The following is a 19,160-nucleotide window of genomic DNA, read 5'->3' as shown; positions in this document are numbered from 1 at the left end:
ATATATAATTGTTGAAATGTAAACTCAATAGATGGAGTTCCATATCAAAGTAGTTTGTATTGGACTGCCTCTTACAATTTTAAATTCTGAACAAAGTATTTAAAACAACTACTTGAAGGCACTAGAGAGTAACCATAAACAGTCAGAAATCTGAGAGGTGCTGACCCTTGAAAAAATGAAACTGTTATGGGCAAGATTTGTGTTTATAGTGTTTTGCCTGGAGGTAGTCTGTGGTGTAGTACAGCTAGAACTCAAGCAGAAAGCTCAGGTTTTATTGGCTTGAAGAGTCAGGGGATAAAAGTTTGGGATTACTGGACTTGCTGGAAAATAAAGGGAAAATACTGTAAAGAGGGGTAGCCCCAAAATGTGGGTATAAACTGCCTGAGTCCTCAGAAGATCTCTGAACTGTGCAGATCTCCTAACTGTGTTAGGGAGACTCAGTGAAGCCTGACAGGAAGCAACAGCTGGAATGCTGAAAGAGCTAAGCAGAGGTTTTATCCGCTCCCCATAACGAGAGACAAAGTTTAAAGTTTGAATGTAGTCAAGTCAAGGCTGCCAAAACAAAATTCAACACTGTCAAGAGTAAGATAACAGAATCCAGAGTTGGTGTCATATCATCTACAGTGTCCAGTGTACAATAAATATGACAGACATGCAAAGAAACAAAAAAATGTAATCCATCATTGAGAAAAAGAATAGTCATTTGAAATTGATCTCAAGATGACACAGATTTTAGAAATAGCAGACAAAAACTTTCAAGGATTTATTATAAATCTATTTAAGAACTTAAAGGAAAAAATGGTCACAATGAAAGAATACTTGAGGAATCTCAAGATAAATAGAAGCTAATTAAAGAAATTAAAAAGAAACAAATGGAAATTCTATATCTGAAAAGTATAATATATCTGGAATGAAAGTATTTACTTTATGGACTTTCTGGCAGATGAAAAGGTCAGCGAACTTGGAGATAGAACAAGAGAAAGAAAAATAAAAAATAGACTCTCCATAACTTATGGAACAATTTCAGGTAGTCTAACCTGCATAATTTGAGTCCTAGAAACAGAGGAGAATGGTAATGGGGTAGGAAAAAATATTTTAAGAAATAATGGCTTCTGAATTTCTCAATTTTGCTGAAAACGTAAAATTACAAACCCAAAAAGCTCAGCAAACTCCAGTCAAGGTTTAAAAGTGTGTGTTTATACACACAGGTATACATATACTCATATATACACATATACCTACTGTACTCAAACTGATGAACACTGAAAAGGAAGAGAAAGTCCTGAAAGCAGCCATAGAAAATTGATACTTCACATGCAGGGGAACTATTCAAATGAAAACTAACTTCTCATTAGAACAATGAAAGTCAGAAGGCAGTTTCTTTTAAAGTGCTGAAAGGAAAAGAAACCTGTCAACCCAGAATTCTATGTCTAGAGACGTGTCCTTCAGAAATGAAGGTGAAGTAAAGATATTATCAGATAAGTAAAAACAGAGAGTATGTCACTAGCAGACCTGCCAAAACAGTTTTGAAAAAGAAGAATGAAGCTGGTGAAGATACACTAACTAGACTCATTTTAAGGGGGTGGCAATGAAATCAATGTGATTTGGACGTAAGGACAAATAGATGAATGGAATAGAATAGTAAGTCCAGCAATGGACCCACAAAGCTATTCATTAGGGAAAAGAGAAGTCTTTCTTTTCAAATGGTGCTGGTACACCATATGGAATAACAAAACAAAAAACCTTGACCCCTACCTTATACTATATACAAAAATTAATTTAAGATAAATTTCAGTTCTAAATGTAAAAAGTTTCCAGAGGGAAATGTATGAGAATATTGTTACAGTCTGGGGTAGACAAAGTTTCAGACCAGACACAGAAAGCAATAACCATTAAAAAAATGATAAATTAGACTTTGTCTAATTTTTAAACTTTTCTCTTCAAAAGGTACCATTAAGAAAATGAATTTTCAAGCAACTGACTGGGAGGAAGTAGTTACAAGACATGTATCAGACAAAGAATTTATATTTAGAATATTCAAGAACCCTTACTACTCACAGTATAAAGACAAAAACCTCATTAAAGTAAAGGTCCAAAGACTTGAATCAATACTTGACAAAAGAAGTTATAGGAATAGATAATAAGCATGTTGCTAGACATTTTGGCAATTACTTTTAAAGTAAAATATACACCTATCCAATGATCCAGCAATTTTACTTCTCAGTATATATTTATCCAAGAGAAGTGAATACAATATAGCTAAGAAAGAAAAAACTTGTGAAAGATTGTTCATAGAAACTTTACTTATAATGGCTAAAAACAAACCAAATGTACATCAACAGGAGAATGAATAAACAAATGGCTTATTAATATAATGGAATATTAATAAAAAACAAGTGATCTACTGACATATGCAACAATATGGATGAATTTCACAATCATTATGCTGAGAAAAACAACAGACATAAGTACATATTATATTATTCCATTCATATGAAAGTCTAGAATAGAGAAAACTAACCAGTGTTGAAAAAAATCAGAAAAGTAGCTATGTATGATACAGATGATGGCTTTGGAAGGAGTTTGAGGCACCTTTCTCAGGTGATTCATGTTTTCTGTATCTTGAAAAGGGCGTGGGTATAATGATGTATGTATTTTGTTAAAATTCACTTCTATACTCTGAAGATTTGTGTTGCTCACTGTATATAAATTTTACATAAAAAATACTAGGCAAATATTGAACTTAAGATAGATTTGCTTTGTACAGTGGTATGTGTTAGCACTTCTAAAACGGGTCTCTGTATTCTAGGCTTAAGCAAATGAGTAAATGTATTGCAGATGATAGGAGTCAGGTTTCTCACTTTTGGATAGAGGAATTTCAAATATGTTGACTTGGTGTTGAAGGTGTTAATATGAAATCGTAGATTTTAAAAATATACATATTAAAGATAATAGAAGTAGATAGAAATTTGTGTGTGTGTTCAATCTCTGTCCACCTACAGGGCCTATAAGCAATGACATAAGTAGCAATGAACACATTTAATGCTCAGATTTTGATTTCTAAATACCATTGTGCATTAAAAAGAACCAGGTCTCACTGGAGAAAAAGCTGGTTCCAAGGTTGGTGCAGAGAAAAATTTTTTGTGCTGGAAAGGTAGGAAGTGCTCAAAGAATTATAGGTACATGGGGTAAACAGTAGCCAGCATGAAGGGGAGATGGTCCCATTGCCAAATCTGGTACAGTTAAACATCAAAATAAATGATAGGAATGACTTAAAATCAATTGGCTAAAATAAAAATCCATGACACTATAATGATATAAGTGAATAAAGGGAGGAGAAGGGAAAGCTCTTCCTCGGAGTAGAATGCTAACTAATAAATACAAAAGGAGTTAGAAAATTATCAGTGGCTCTTTATGTATAAGATTTTTTTATTTATTACATTGGATAAAACTGGAAGATAACATCTTAATGATTAAAATTCATATAACTGACGTTGCAGTACATCACGATGTGCTTCAAGTTCTGCCCTCAAAATGATACAACATCACTTCTGTGGTATTTATTCCAAAAATGCATAACCTGTTTATGGGTAAATAACACATAAACCCAAATTGAGGGATATTCTACAATGATTAAAATGGCCTGTGCTCTTGAAAAATGTCAGGGCCAATGAAAACAAAGAAAGGTTGAGGAACTGTTCTAGATTAAGAGAAACTTAAAGAGATGGAACAACTAAATGTGATGAGTGATCCAGGATTGGATCCTGGACTTGGGGGGACATTATCTATTAAGAACATTATTCGGACAAGTGATAAAAATTGAATATGGACTGTTGATAATAATATTGTATTAATGATAAATTTTGATAATTATGTTCATGTAAGAGAATGTTCTTGTTAGGAAAACACATGGAAACACAGGGTATACTGTGTCTCCGACTTATTCGCAAAAGTTCAGAAAATATGCATTTATAATAAATTATATTATGTGTGTAGAAAGAGAATGGTAAAGCAAATGGGAAAAAATGTAAACAAGTAAATCTGGGTAAAGGATAAGAGGAATTCTTAATCTTAGAACTCCTTAAAGTTTGAAATTATACAAAAATTAGAAGTTACCCAAAACCTGCACAGCAAAAGAAACAATTAACAGAGTTAAAAGACAACCAACAGAGTGGGAGAAAATATTTGCAAAATATACATCTGACAAAGGATTAATATCCAGAATATATAAGGAACTCAAACAACTTTACAAGAAGAAAACAAGTAACCCAATGAAAAAATGGGCAAAAGAGCTAAGTAGGCATTTCTCTAAGGAAGATATACAAATGGCCAACAGACACATGAAAAAATGCTCAACATCACTCAGCATCCGGGAAATGCAAATCAAAACCACACTGAGATACCAACTAACCCCAGTTAGGATGGCTAAAATCCAAAAGACTCTGAACGATAAATGCTGGCGAGGTTGCGGAGAAAAAGGAACTCTCATACATTGTTGGTGGGACTGCAAAATGGTGCAGCCTCTATGGAAAATGGTATGGAGGTTCCTCAAACAATTGCAGATAGATCTACCATACGACCCAGCTATCCCACTGTTGGGAATATACCCAGAGGAATGGAAATCATCAAGTCGAAGGTATACCTGTTCCCCAATGTTCATCGCAGCACTCTTTACAATAGCCAAGAGTTGGAACCAGCCCAAATGTCCACCATCAGATGAGTGGATATGGAAAATGTGGTACATCTACACAATGGAATACTACTCAGCTATAAAAACGAATGAAATACTGCCATTTGCAACAACATGGATGGACCTTGAGAGAATTATATTAAGTGAAACAAGTCAGGCACAGAAAGAGAAATACCACATGTTCTCACTTATTGGTGGGAGCTAAAAATTAATATATAATTCACACACACACACACACACACACACACACACACACAAAATAAAAACCGGGGGGGGAAGAAGATATAACAACCACAATTACTTGAAGTTGATACGACAAGCAAACAGAAAGGACATTGTTGGGGGGGGGAGGGAAGAGGGAGGGAGGTTTTGGTGATGGGGAGCAATAATCAGCCACAATGTATATTGACATAATAAAATTTAAAAAAAAAATAAATAAATAAAGAAGTTACCCAAAACCAAATTGTTAAAAAGAAAATTAATGGAGTAATTAAACAGGTTAGACATAACTGAAGAACTAGAGAACTGGAAGATAGAGCTGAAGAAATTGCCAAAAATGCAGCATAGAGAACAATTATTTGAACGAGTTTAGAAATACTGAAGATAGAACAAGAGAATCTAAAATTTACTTAATAGAGTCTCAGAAAGATAGAATGCAGGAGAGGCAATATTTGGAGATTATGGCTTAGATTTTTTTCCAGAACTGACAGGACACAAATCAACACAAGGGACTACCTTAGGAGATAAGACTGTGTTGATATGAAATCCTTTGAAGACCTGTGTTTAAACCACATTAAATAATGGTTGACAAAAATGTCTTTTTTAAAAAAAGCAAAGTCTCATCTTGGAATTTCAAACCAAAATTACTTATCTTAAGTACACAAAAATTAGGGCATCATAGAAAATCGAAGGAACTAAATATATTGAATTTGAGACTACATGTTAATTTAAAACATAAACGCAATTAATTAAACAAATCATTAATTTATATTACACCTATGTGCCAGTCACTGTGTCAGTCTTTGGGGATTCAAATATGAACAGATATCCTACTGTCTGGGAGTTTTAATTTTAATGGACGAGACAAGCATTTTTAGAATTCAACCAATCAGTTAACAGATGAGATGCTAATAATGATATAAATATCCTAGTCTAGGAAGGAAAAACAAACAGATTATTCAACATGCTAAGTTTAGTGAGAAGGTCATGTACAAGTGCTGTGGAGTAGAGTGGAAGGATCCTCATAGTGCAAACTAGACAGTGTTAGGGGAAACTTCATAGAGCTGATTGATTGTGTTGGCATCTCAAAGGTAGGATAGGGATCAGTGTTAATTTTGGGTTGTTATTTTTATGTTATGAAATATAGTTCATACAGAAAAGTGCATAAAATATCACCCATGTCCCATTTTAAATTTGATAGACCTATTTGAGCTCTTCTAGTAGTGACTTTTGAAGGACATATTTATGTTCTCCTTATATGTATGTATGTATGTGTGATATATGTGTATATAAGTTTCTGAAAGAAGGTAGTAGTGAATATTCTATAAATGTTCGTATTTGGGAGTACCCATTTAGCAGTGAAATGGTCTTACGGCATTCATTCATTCATTTTGGCAGCTGGCCGGTACAGGGACTGAACCCTGGACCTTGGTGTTACCAGCACCATGCTCTAACCAACTGAGCTAACTGGCCAGCCCGCATCTCTCATTTTATTCAACCCAAAGAACTTCTCACCTCCATCAGTTTATCTTCTGGGGTTAATATTCCCAAATATTTTCATTTGGCTTCTGTAAAACTTCTTTTGATAATTATCTATTAATCTTTTGATAAGAAAGGTTTTAAGGTTTCTGGTCAAGACGGCGGAATAGACAGTCCCCAGCGTCACTCTCTCCCACAAATCAACCAATTTACAGCTATAAAAAAGCAACAACAGCCAAGCTGGGGCTGCTAGAGCTCAGGGACGAGGAGGAGAGACCTACAAAGTGCATGAAGGTGAGAGAAGCCACGATGAGAGAAAGAAAAAACTGCTCCAACCATTTCATGGCACAGCAGCTTTAAGGCTTTAGCTGCTGAGCACACGGAGCATGAGCCGGCAAAAGCCACAGCTGTGCCCTTTGGATGAGGTTGCTTAGAGGTGGCAGGGGAGAAGAGGGCCTTGTGGCCCCCAGGACAGCAAGACCACTAATAGGGTTCCTGTGGACCCACATAGGAGCGAGGAGCCACAACAACTGAAAAAAAGGAGCCACTCAGAGGCCAGTGAGTCATCGCAAGGGACTGGCACACAGCCCGTCCCATGGGAAGTATTTGCAGCACAGGTGGTGGGGAGATGGGCCCACCAGGGGAACACTGGGGCACAGCAAGGACAGCTGATCTGCCCCTCAATCAGCACAGGACCACTCAGAGGAGACTGGTCAGGAATATAGAATTGCATGGGGTGCAGTTTGATGAAAAGACCCAGACTCAGATTAGAGTTTCTACACAACCCAGGTGCACTGGGTCTCTAAAGAGCTGGAAGTACCTATGAAGTCAACCATTAAAACCTGAGCTGCACAAAAAGCCTTCCCTACGGAATCAGCAGCAAAGCAGCAATTTAGCTCAACCACACCGCTCAAGTACTGGTCCCCACAGGAAGTTCCCCCATTTTAGAAGTAAGCAAAGGACAAAAAAATTAGTTCTGGCCCAGGCACACTGCCAGCGCCTCAGGGCCTGCCCGGGGTCCTGAACCATGGAGCTGGGGACCGAACCCCTGCACACACACACACAACCAGGTACACTGCCAGTGCCAAGGAGCATGCCAAAAACATCACCTCCATGTGGGTGGCCCACCACAATAATCACTGCTGCCACGAAAGCATCTAGACGCCACAGCCACCACTCAGATGGTCCACCAGCCACTGGAGTTCATTGACACAAGGAGAGTAACCAGCAGAGACCAAAGAAAAGGAGAGAATGTCTCTCTGCACAAAGCCTATTCCAGAGTGACAGAAGAAGCATCTGCTCTACAATAATATCGGGGGACCTGAACACACCTCTCAGCATTGGACAGATCATCTAGGCAACAAATCAACAGAGTAACCATTACTCTTTCAGAAGGAGAGAAGAAATATAGGGTTATCAGAGGGGGGAGGGGGATTGGAAGAGAATGGACAAGGGGCATAAAGAATGAGTACAATTTGTAACAATATATATGCTAGTAATATTGATTTGACCAACATATGTCAATGTTGAACCCCCAAAATATGTACAATCACAATTCAATAAAAATTTAAAAAAAGAAAAAGAAAGATTTTGACACCATAAATACATGTTGCTTGATAATTGGTAAAAGTTTTTGGCAAGTTTTTTAATCAAGAGTAACAGGATTAATCATTCATTTAAATGCTTCACACAATGACCATATTTCTACAAGTGATTAAGTGGTGTTCCCACTCATCCATATTGTGGTAGAGATTACTTTGTGTGACCACTAGAAACTTGGAACACAAGGAAGCATAGGCTTGAATGAAGAGGAGAATGCAGAGAGGATATAGGAGATTCTTCTCCCTTTATATATGCTCACACCCATATATAGAATGGAAAATAAGTCATTCAGATATCTCAATTTACACTTAAGTACTCACATGGGATACGGATTTGGCCATTGCCTTTCATCAAAGGATCTCATAAGCATATTCAGTAATCCTCTAAACACTCTTGTGAAGTTGGTAGCTGGCAATATTATCATCTCCATTATAGTGAAGAGTAAATGGAAACCCTGAAATACTAAGTGATATTTTTTATCTTCTACTCAGAAATTTCTTACTACTTTACTGGCCAGTATTACCAACTTTATGAAGCTTAGTGAGATTATGTGATTTGCCAAACCTTGGGGAAGAATTTGGCATAGCTTCAAGGCTCCCTGAGTCTTATCTGCTTTACTAAGTTTATTCTTCACTCCCCACTCCCACCCCACTCCTGCTGTTCAGAATCGCATTTAATTTCATGTTTTAAAGGTCCTGTAATAGGACCTCAAATCAATTTTCTGAGCTCCTGAGGTGTCATTCCTGATTCTTGATTAGGAATCAAATGATTGGAGTTTTTTTCCTAGAATAATTTCTTTAATATTGTAACTGATGTTAGAAACAATTTATAATAAAACTCATTTACTTGTTCTGTTCTGATGAATTAGAGAATCCTGTTTAGTATACTACTATGTGTTAAGCTAAATAAATAGGGGAGTATAGTCTTAGAAAATAATATAGTTAATTCTACAAACGTAGTTACTTTCTCACCTGTTGATATAAAATTGCATGTCAGATGTTTTTTATCTTTTTAAAATTCTCACAGTAGTAATCTTGGTAGCAACAGAATTTTGATCCCAGTGAACCTAAACCCAGTACACCTAAAGATGGAATATAACATTTTAATTAATGGACAAAGGTGGAAATTTGGGCAAGTGGGAAGTGAGAAGTCACCGAGAATGGAGGTTACTCGTAAGAGGGAGGTAATTAGGATACAATAGGTAGGTGTCCATTTAAAAAATTATTTTAAAATTGTGCTAAAATGTACATCATATTAAATTTACCACTTAACCATTTTTAAGTGTGCAATTTAGTGGCATTAAATACATTCACATTGTCGTGCATCACCACCATCTATCTCCAGAACTTTTTTCATCTTGCAAAACTGAAACTCTGTACTCATTAAGCAGTAATTTTCCATTTCTTCCTTCCTTCAGCCCCAAGCAACCACCATTCTATTTGCTGTCTCTCTGAATAAGACTACTCTTGCATGAGTGAAATCATACAGTGTTTGTCCTTTTGTGACTGGCTTACTTTACTAAGTATAATGTCCTCAAGGTTCGTCTATGTTGTAGTATATGCTAAATTTCCTTCCTTTTTTAAGGCTGAATAATATTCCATTTTATGTATATACTGCATTTTGTTTATTCATTCATCTGTCAGTGGACACTTGGGATGCTTCTACCTTTTGGCTATTGTGAACAATAGTGTTATGAACATTGGTGTGCAAATATCTGTTCCTGTCCAGCTTTCAATTCTTTTGGGAAGTGAAATTGCTGGGTCATATGGTAATTCTATTTTCATTTCTTTGAGGAACTGCCATATTGTTTTCCACAACTGCTGCATCATTTTACATTCCCACCAGCAGTGCACAAGGTTTCCAGTTTCTCCGCATTCTCACCAACACTCGTTATTTTCTGTTTTTTTTTTTTTTTTTTTTTTTTGATAGTGGATATCCTAATGGGTGTGAAGTGGTATCTCATTATGGTTCTGATTTGCATTTACCTAATGATTAAGGATGTTGAGCGTCTTTTCATGTGCTTATTGGCCACCAGTGTATCTTCTTTGGAGAAATATGTATTCAAGTCCTTTGCCCATTTTTGTGTGCCCATTTTTTTAAGACCAAGATAGTAGCCACAGGAATTGCTGCTTATAACTTTACAGAACTATGAGAAAGGTATCACTTTTATTTGTTAACTAATGCTGGTAGCAAATGAGTAAATATTTTAGGAAAATACTTATATGCCTAATCAAGTTTTGCCTGTTCTTCCTTTATATATCTTATCCATCTCTTCTGTGTTCCTATTAACATCATCCTAATCCATCATCTCATGCTTGTATTACAGTTGTTCATGGGTAGAGTTCCTTGCATATAGTGGGTGCTTAATTTAGTGACTGATATCTTGACAGTGGGCCCAGTTCTAAGAATGGATGGTCATAAATTTCTGTAGTAGGTTTGCTCTTCTTTACTCCTCCTTTAATTCTCTCTGCCTTGATTCAACAAAGATTTATTATGCACAGGACCGAAGATCTCAGTTTCTGTCCCTCAAGATGTGTGACAGTAGGCAAGTTGTACAAATTCTTTTCCCTGTTGGCTGAATTAAGTGATTTCTTAGATTTCTTCCAGTCTTGTCTATTAAGTCTTTTTAGGAATCTGGTAAATATTATCAGCTTTTGGTTATTAGATGCCTGAATTATCTAAACTACATTACCTTCAATAACTCATGTTTTTAGATTCTCACCAAACCTAGTTAAAGTGGGAGATGACAGCCTATTTTAACTCAGCTCACTTTCTCATTTACTTTTATGTATTTCCTTGGGCTTCTTAGATCAACCTAGGACCCAGTTTGGAAGCCATTTAAATCTAAACATTTAATTACTTTCTCTAAAAATTAACCATTGATAATAAGGTAATACTATTTTGAATAATTAATATCAGGGTGAGGTTTGTGTCCTTCTAAAAGATAGTATTGATCTTAACAGCATTTAGAAACAAAGGGTAAGAAATATTGTACTGTGTAACTTTTTTACTTCTACTTATGAAATGTTATAAATACCAAAACATCTCACACACCCATATAGGGCAATTCCAAAGCTAAATATAAATACGTTTTAAAATTATCTGCCATTTTTATTTGTTCATACCTCTGTTCTCTTCTTGCTTCATTGTGAATTTACATTAAATTGATTTTAAGTGGATTTCTAAAAGATATAATTACTTAAATTTAATTAATCTCAAGAAATAATGTTGTGATAGGCTAATGTAGATATGATAGCAAAATTAAGTAAACCCTTTTTAGATAGATTAAATTTTTGTGTTTAACATTTACTGCACGGTAATTTTCTTAGATTGATCATCTCTTCTGTTTCTTCTTGTTCCTGTTTTTTGTAAATCAGTTATTTATGAATAGTCATTTTCTAGGATCTATGCAAAATTTTTTTTGGTTTCTATAATACAGCCTTTATAACTCAGTCTTTTACTTTGTGCTCTAATTCTTTAATATTTTAAATAATTTTATTTCTATTTCTCATGGATCTAGGAACTACTTTTAACACTGCGTTTGTCACTGGGAAAACTAGTTTTAATTTATATCGACCTTTTTCTCCTTTGAGCATTTAGCCTGCATTCAATAAAATGTTGATGACTGCTCTTTAGAAGACAGCTGTACGAAATAAAGAATTATAAATATTCAGCTTTCCTTTCTAAGCATTGTCACCAACAGCTGGGCATCCAGTTTAGCAGAACACATTTTGCACAGAGAGAGCCTGGCATGTTCCTGAATCAGTTTAGTGAAGGAAACAAAAAATAGTTTCTTATGGATTGGGGACTTATAAAGAAATAGAGCATCTGTTCCTCAGCTAAGTCATAGTCTGGTTGCATTTAATCATGTTTAAAGCTTTAGTAAAGTGCAAAAAACTTTTTTCACCTTGCTCATACCTTTAACACCTAGTACATTATTTCTGCAAATAATATACTTTCAACATCTCCATTGAAGGTATGTAAGTTATGTATAATTTTTTATTAGTGGTATTTTAATGCAGACAACTATACTGATTTTTTACTGAGACTTTTTACAATGTGACTTTAATGTTTAAATTGTATAGTAGTCCATGTATATAAAACCACATATATTTTTAAAAAGTGATTCATTTAAATATCTAATTGTAATTCCATGTTGACAGGCGGGGATACTCACCACTATACTAACGAGGACGTAATTCCATGTTGAAATGTGTTATTTAAAACAGACAGGTTGTAATAAATAATTGCTTTTTTCATGTGGTATTCTGCTCTAATAAATAGTATGAAAATTAGTTGGCCAAAGTAATTTCAAATCTTTGTTTATGTATCTTACCTTTAAATATTTGGCTATTTAAAATAAGGCATGTGAAATCTGAGATTTCTTTAAATATTTTGTTCGCAGTGTTAGAAGATCACTGAAATTGGATGGTCTGTTAGAAGAAAATGTAAGTATTTACTTAGTTTAGAGTTTGTGATTGGATGATAAGATTGTGTTTTTAATTTTAACTACTGATTTACCTTGATAAATACAAAAATTATCAAAAAATGTGACATAATCTTTATTGATACACCATTTTCTGCATATAAAATATTTTTTGTAAATCTAATTTTTGTAAGTTTCTGGCCAGCTTGAGGTGTTACTTAAGGAGCAAATTTCTGGCCAGCTTGAGGTAATTCTTAAGAAGCAAATTTTATTTAGAAACCCAGATGAAATAATTTAGTGGAAATTAGTGCTCTATTTGTAGGGAAAAAAAATTCTGCCACAAATATACAGGAAACAATAGGGAACAGTGGCCTTACTTTAACCTACATACTATAATCTGCTAAAATTAAATAAAAACATTAGCATCATTTTTATGTTAAAAATGTAATTATCTCCCTCAGCTGTGCTGGCCTGGATTAAATGACAAAGTACTAGCATTGTAATAAATTTCGTCACGGTCATCACAATAAAAATAAAATTGTACTGTTGCTATTACTTTTTGTAAATCTAATCATTGCACATTCCCAGTGCCAGCATATCATGACATATGTCAGTTTATAATATTTTCATTCCAACTATGGATGTAGATGCAAACACTAATACTGAGATATTTATGACCTCAGTAGTCTTAAAATGCAAGTAAATTGGTGAGAAAGTAAATTAAAACAAATAGGTTGTCAATAAATGGGTTCCTACAAAATCCAATATGAGAATGCCATTTCAAGAAATGGGTTTTATATAGACTTTCTCTTTGGAAGACTCAGTGGTATTTAACAAAACAAAAATTTACCATTTAAAAAACTTCCTAGTTGCTTTTTAAAAAAAAATTTAAACAAAGGTGGCAAAATACTGCAATGACACTAAAAAAATCGTTAACAGTGTAATTAGCAATTTAGAGTACCATTATCCAACTTGTTCTGTGCAGAATGCAGCTGTGACTGTAATTCTGCATCTGTTTCTTTGGTCAGAATGGTATTTTGGTAGATGAGTAGTCCAGCTTAAAATGAAATGCTGTTCTTTCCTGCCCCAGAGCTGTTCTTTGGGAGATGGTAACATTGTTTGAATGGAAAATAATGACCATTTCAGAATTCTTTCTCTTCATGAAGTATAATTGTCATAGCATGCTATCTGTCCATTTTTTTCTTTAGATGAGGATTTGTCGAGGTAGTCAGTGCCACAGCTAATATCCTGTTAGAAAAATACATTGTTGTGTTTGGCCCAGTTCTGTACCTTTAAACCAGTTGACTTAGCTTGGTATCACATGGCTACTACTGCTCAAAGCATGTTCCCAGCATCCTCATCTGGGCCTTTCTTCACATTTTTCTTGTTTCCTTACCTAATTTTGATATTTTCAAGTTTTGAACTCTTGCCTCATCATCTGTTTTTACCTCTATATTCACATCTTAGATCTGACAGCATTTGTTCTATTCTGATGTTGAGTCTGGATTTCTTTTCTTGGCTACTTATATGCTTCCATCCACCACAGTAACAACTTAGCCCTGAAGTATCCTGGCTCCCAGTTAGCTTCCCCCATCGTCTGTGATCCCATTGAGGCTGCCTTAGCAAATCCAAAAGCAAATCAGACATTCAAAACATATACCTATAGTTCTAGGAGTACTTAATTGTTGTGAAGCTATAGAGGAACTAGTAATAACTTTGTGGTCATTTTGCCTTACCAGTATAATGCTAAAGGAAGAAGACTGGTGTCTAAGGAAAGGAGGTGGCCCTTACATGCCAGTTAGTTGAAGTAGATCCTATTCATCCTAAGCTTTTGCTGTTTCCTGTCCCAGAGATGTTTGAAACTCCCAACTCCCAGCGTTCCCAATGCATCTAGAGAGCTTCATGGAAATTAACGCTCCGTGATGTTTGGGCAAGGCTGCAAATGTTTCCTTGTGACTCTTCTGATGGGGGAAGTGGAGATATGGATCATCCGCTGTGTCCTTCCTATAATATACAAAATGTACACTGCAAGTACCACTATTTGCTGAACCTCCGAAATCATTGGGTGTTGTGAGGAGGTAAAGAAGGTTCCAGTTTATCATCATCTACAATATTTGGGCTGCTTGAGTTGTTGCCCTCCATGAACTGTTTCTAGATGGATTTTCAGGAAAAAAGATGAATTATTTATTACAAACTGTTTGCTGGTTGCAGTCCAGATGAATTTATAGGGACAGCTAGCTACCTGGCCATATACCTAACCAGCTTGATCCAGTTTCAGGTTGCCTCAGAGAGGGGATGGAAGAAGTAGGAGCTACAGATGGGAAGGGAAGGAGCATATTTCCTACTAAGGCCAACTCAGTGGACTTGCTGCCCGGAGGAGCGATGGTGTAGGTTTTTCGGGAGGTTTGCTAATTGGTACATACATACCCAGTCTAGATTACTCCGTTACTATTAGTAAGGCACTGCTCTGTCTGATTATTACTTGTCTATCTAATTCCAGAACACTTCCATCACCCCAAAAAGAAACCTTGTACCTATTAGCAGTTAGTCCCCATTTCCTCCTTCCCCCATCCCCTGGCAACTGCTAATCAACTTTCTGTCTCTATAGATTTGCCTATTCTGTAAATAGAATCATACAATATGTGGCTATTTGTGATTGCTTCCATTCATCTACATGTCTGTCCTTACACCACTACCACACTGTCTTGATTACTGTAAGTTTTCAAAACCAAAAAAGTTTTATTACTATAAAATTGAAATCAAGAAGTGTGAGTCTTCCAACTTTGTTGTTCTTTTCAGGATTGCTTTGGCTAGTCTATATCCCTTGCAATTTCATATGAATTTTAGGATGAGCTCATCCATTTCTGAAAAAAACAAACAAACAAACAAACAAACAAAACAGCAGTTGGAAATTTTTTTTTTTTTTTTTGACAGCTGGCCTGTGTAGGGATCTGAACCCTTGACATTGGTGTTACCAACACCACACTGTAACCAAGTGAGCTTACTGGCTATCCCCTGCAGTTGGAATTTCAACAGGGATTATATCAAATTTGCAGATCAGTTTGGGAAATTTGCCATCTTAACAATAGTAAGTCTTCCAAACTATGACCATGAGTAATATTTCTATTTATTTAGATCTTTAATTTCTTTCAACAGTGTTTTATAGTTTTCAGTATACAAGTCTTATACTTTTTTGGCTAAATTTATTCCTAAGTATTTTATTCTTTTTCATGCTATTATAAATGAAATTATTGTATAATTTCATTTTTAGATTGGTTCTTACTAGTGTATAGAAATGCAGCTGATTTTTATGTATGGATTGTGTATCCTGCAACTTTGCTGAACTCATTTATTACCTTTAATAATTTTGGGTGCTTTTTTTTTGGTAGATTATTTAGGATATTCCATACATAGGATCATGTCATCTGCAAGTAGAGATAGTTTTACTTCTTCCTTTCTAATCTGATGCCTTTTATTTCTTTTTCTTGCCTATTGCTCTGGCCAGAACTTCTAGAACAATGCTAAATAGAAGTGGCAAAAGCAGACATCCTTGTCTTGTTCCTGATCTTAGGGGCAAAGCATCCAGTCTTTTGCCAGTAAGTATGATGTTAGCTGTGGGTTTTTCACAGATGCTCTTTATCAGATTGAGAAAGTTCCCTTCTATTCCTAGTCTGTTGAGTGTTTTTATCATGAAAGGAATTTTTGCCAAATGCTTTTTTTTTTTGCCTCTATTGAGATGATTATGTGTGTTTTTTCCTTAATCTCTTGATATGGTGTATTACATGGATTGGTTCTTGTATCCTAGAGCATCCATGAGATAATTTCCGCTTGGTCATGATGTATAATCCTTTTTATATGCTGCTGGTTTCAACTTGCTATTTTTGTATCTATATTCATAAGGAATGTTGGCCTGTAGTTATTTTGTGATGTCTTTGGTTCTGGCATCAGGGATACTGATGGATACTGGCCTTATAGAATGAGTTAGGAAGTGTTCCCTCCTATTTTTTGAAAGAATTTGAGAAGAGTTGGTGTCAATTCTTTAAACATTGATAGAATTCACCATTGAAGCTATGTGGTCCTGGGCTTTTCTTTGTTGGAAATTTTTTGAACATTAACTAAGTTTCATTACTTGCTATTGATCTATTCAGATTTTCCAGTTCTTCATATTTCAGTATTGGTAGGTTTTGTGTTTCTGAGAATTTGTCTATTTCATCCAGGTTATCTAATTTGTTAGCATACAATTGTTCATAGTATCCCTTTATAATCCCTTTTATTTCTGCAAGGTCAGTAGTAATATCCCCTCTCACCCCTGATTTTAGTAATTTGAATCTGTCTCTCCCTCCTTCCTTTCCTTCCTTTATTTCTTTTTCTTCTTTCTTTCCTTCCTTCCATGTAACTAAAGATTTGTCAATTTTGTTGATCTTTTCAAAGAATCAACTTTTGGATTCGTTGATCTTCTCTATTGTTTTTTATTCTTTATTATTCTTTATTCGCTTGTTTTCTCTTTAATATTTATTATTTATTTCTTTCTGCTTGCTTCAGGCTTAGTTTCTTTTTCTAGTTTCTTAAAGTGGAATGTTAGTTTACTGATTTGAGAGCTTTCTTTTTTAATGTAGGTATTTATAGGTGTCAGTGTCCCTTTGAGTACTGCTTTCACTGCATCCCATAAATTTTTGTACGTTCATTTTCATTCTGAATGTCCTTTCTAATTTTCATTTTGATTTCTTCTTGGACTCATTGTTTATTTAGGAATGTGTTGTTTAATCCCTGCATATGTGTGTGTTTTCCAAATTTCCTTCTGTCATTAATTTTTATCTTCATTCCATGTGGTCAGAGTACATTCTTTGTATGATTTCAGTCTTTTTAAATTTATTGAGACCTATTTAATGTCGTAACATTGTCTATCTGCTGAATGTTATGTGTGCAATCAGGAAGAATGTGTATTCTGCTGTTTTGGGTTGGAGGATCCTGTAGATGTCTTTTAGGTTGAGTTGGTATGTAATATTGTTCAAGTCTTGTGTTTTCTTGCAGATTTTTTGTCTAGTTGTTCTAATCATTACTGAAAGTTGGGTACTCAAATTTACAGCTATTATAGTTGAATTTCTATTTCTCCCTTCAATTCTGCCAGTTTTTGTTTCATATATTATGGGGCTCTCTTGTTAGGTATATGTATGTTTATAATTGTTATGTCTTCTTTTTTTTTTCCTTTGCCAATAAGTCTATATTTATTCATTGTATTTTTTTGAAGAAAAGAGGAGATGGAAAGGGTTAGCATGTGTAGCAGAAGGGAAAGGAAGTACGCAGTACAGCAAATCAACTATCAAATAAACACAGGGATAGGGTCACCAAAGCCCAAGGGAACTCAGTTTCCTGTAGTTCAGGAATGAGAGAAAGTGATCAGGGAAAAAACAGAGAGGTACATACTCTCCTACCCTCTGTCCTTCCATCCTTGTAAATTCAAAATTTTGCACAAAGCTTTGGTTTCTAACATTAACAGGGAATTACACTTGTTAGTCTCCTGTTAATCAATCTTCTGGCCACTTTGACATAAGCTTTTTGCACCTTTGTAAAAGTTCCTGAGGTATTTAGATAGATTTATCTTCCCTTTCTTGGTTTCCAACCCAGGATTAGTCACACGTCACCCACCCAGTATGTTCTATTGCATTTGCCCTGTTTCAGCACAGTGATGTAAGTTTATAGTGATCTCTCAGCATATAAATGAAACCCCCATTCTCTTTAGCTTCTGTAACACTACAGTCACTACTGCAGCAGGGCAGGACAATGGCTCCAGATACGTCCAAAGCCCTCACTAATGGGTCTCTCTAGAAGCCAGGCAAGAAAAGTCCAGAATTAAGGTTAAGGATTTTAGTCCTTGCTTCATTCCTGGGCAGCACATATGGGTACAGACATACCAGTCTAAAGACCTATGCTTACCAAGTCTGATACACACACACACACACACACTCACACACACACACACACACTCACACTCACACTCACACTCGCATGCGCGTTCGTCATGTATGGTAGGCCCAGTTTAATCTCTTAATCTCAGCGAAAGATGGATCTGGTGAAGCAAGTCCCATGCCCTAGGATTAGAGATTTGTGATAATAATCCTTTGTTACATATGTAGACAACCTCATCTAATCTTGGTTTCCTCTCTGGGTCCTTCACCTGCACAGGCTCTAACCTCTCTGCACCACCTTCCTATTCATACTAATTTCCAGTCTTCTAGTAGGAGATCAAGTCGTGGGATGAACTGACTAAAACCAAGTCTTCCATGAAACATTATCAAGCCGAAGGAGTTTCAAGAAGGTACTGTGGTAGAAAAGCCAGCTCTTATTGGCAAAAAGGGGGTAGTTCAGTAGGCCATATACTCCAAGTAGTTGTTCTTTGTGGTGATAAAACAATAAAAATTATTCCTGCTGTGTAAATTATCCCTGAGATAATTACTGCCAAAGATACGCTGCTTCCAAATTATCCCTGAGATTGCTCGTGTACCTGAGAATAGAGTATAGGAATCAGGTCCTTAGATTAAAATATGCAAAAATACAAAACTGAAGTATGTATATTAAGGAGGAAAACGTTAAAATGCACAAGATACATTATTTGCACTTATCTAGTTCAGTTGGCCTCCTGGAGAAAGTGGGAACCAAGATGCAGTTATCCAAAATAGCAAATAAGTAAAACCATAGTCACCTAGAATGGGGTAGAGCAAGCTTAGGGATTGCAGATCTGTGGCT

General features: G+C 35.5%; 1 protein-coding gene across 3 annotated transcripts in view; it reads left to right on the top strand.

The window, feature by feature from the left end:
• The window catches only part of ITGB3BP (integrin subunit beta 3 binding protein), a 66,644-nt gene that overhangs the window by 4,185 nt on the left and 43,299 nt on the right, over positions 1–19,160 (top strand). For 2 of the 3 annotated variants that reach the window (XM_063104065.1, XM_063104064.1), the window contains exon 2: positions 12,396–12,438. The exons of the other annotated variant lie outside the window; for it this stretch is intronic. In XM_063104065.1, coding sequence (XP_062960135.1) covers positions 12,396–12,438 — 43 coding nt within the window. The remainder of the gene's footprint in view (positions 1–12,395; positions 12,439–19,160) is intronic. 3 annotated transcript variants of the gene reach the window in all.

The sequence above is a fragment of the Cynocephalus volans genome, chromosome 8 (assembly GCF_027409185.1).
Source record: "Cynocephalus volans isolate mCynVol1 chromosome 8, mCynVol1.pri, whole genome shotgun sequence".
Classification (NCBI taxonomy): Eukaryota; Metazoa; Chordata; class Mammalia; order Dermoptera; family Cynocephalidae; genus Cynocephalus; species Cynocephalus volans.
Note: the sequence above shows the minus strand (reverse complement) of the source record. Positions and strands in the feature narration are given on the sequence as shown.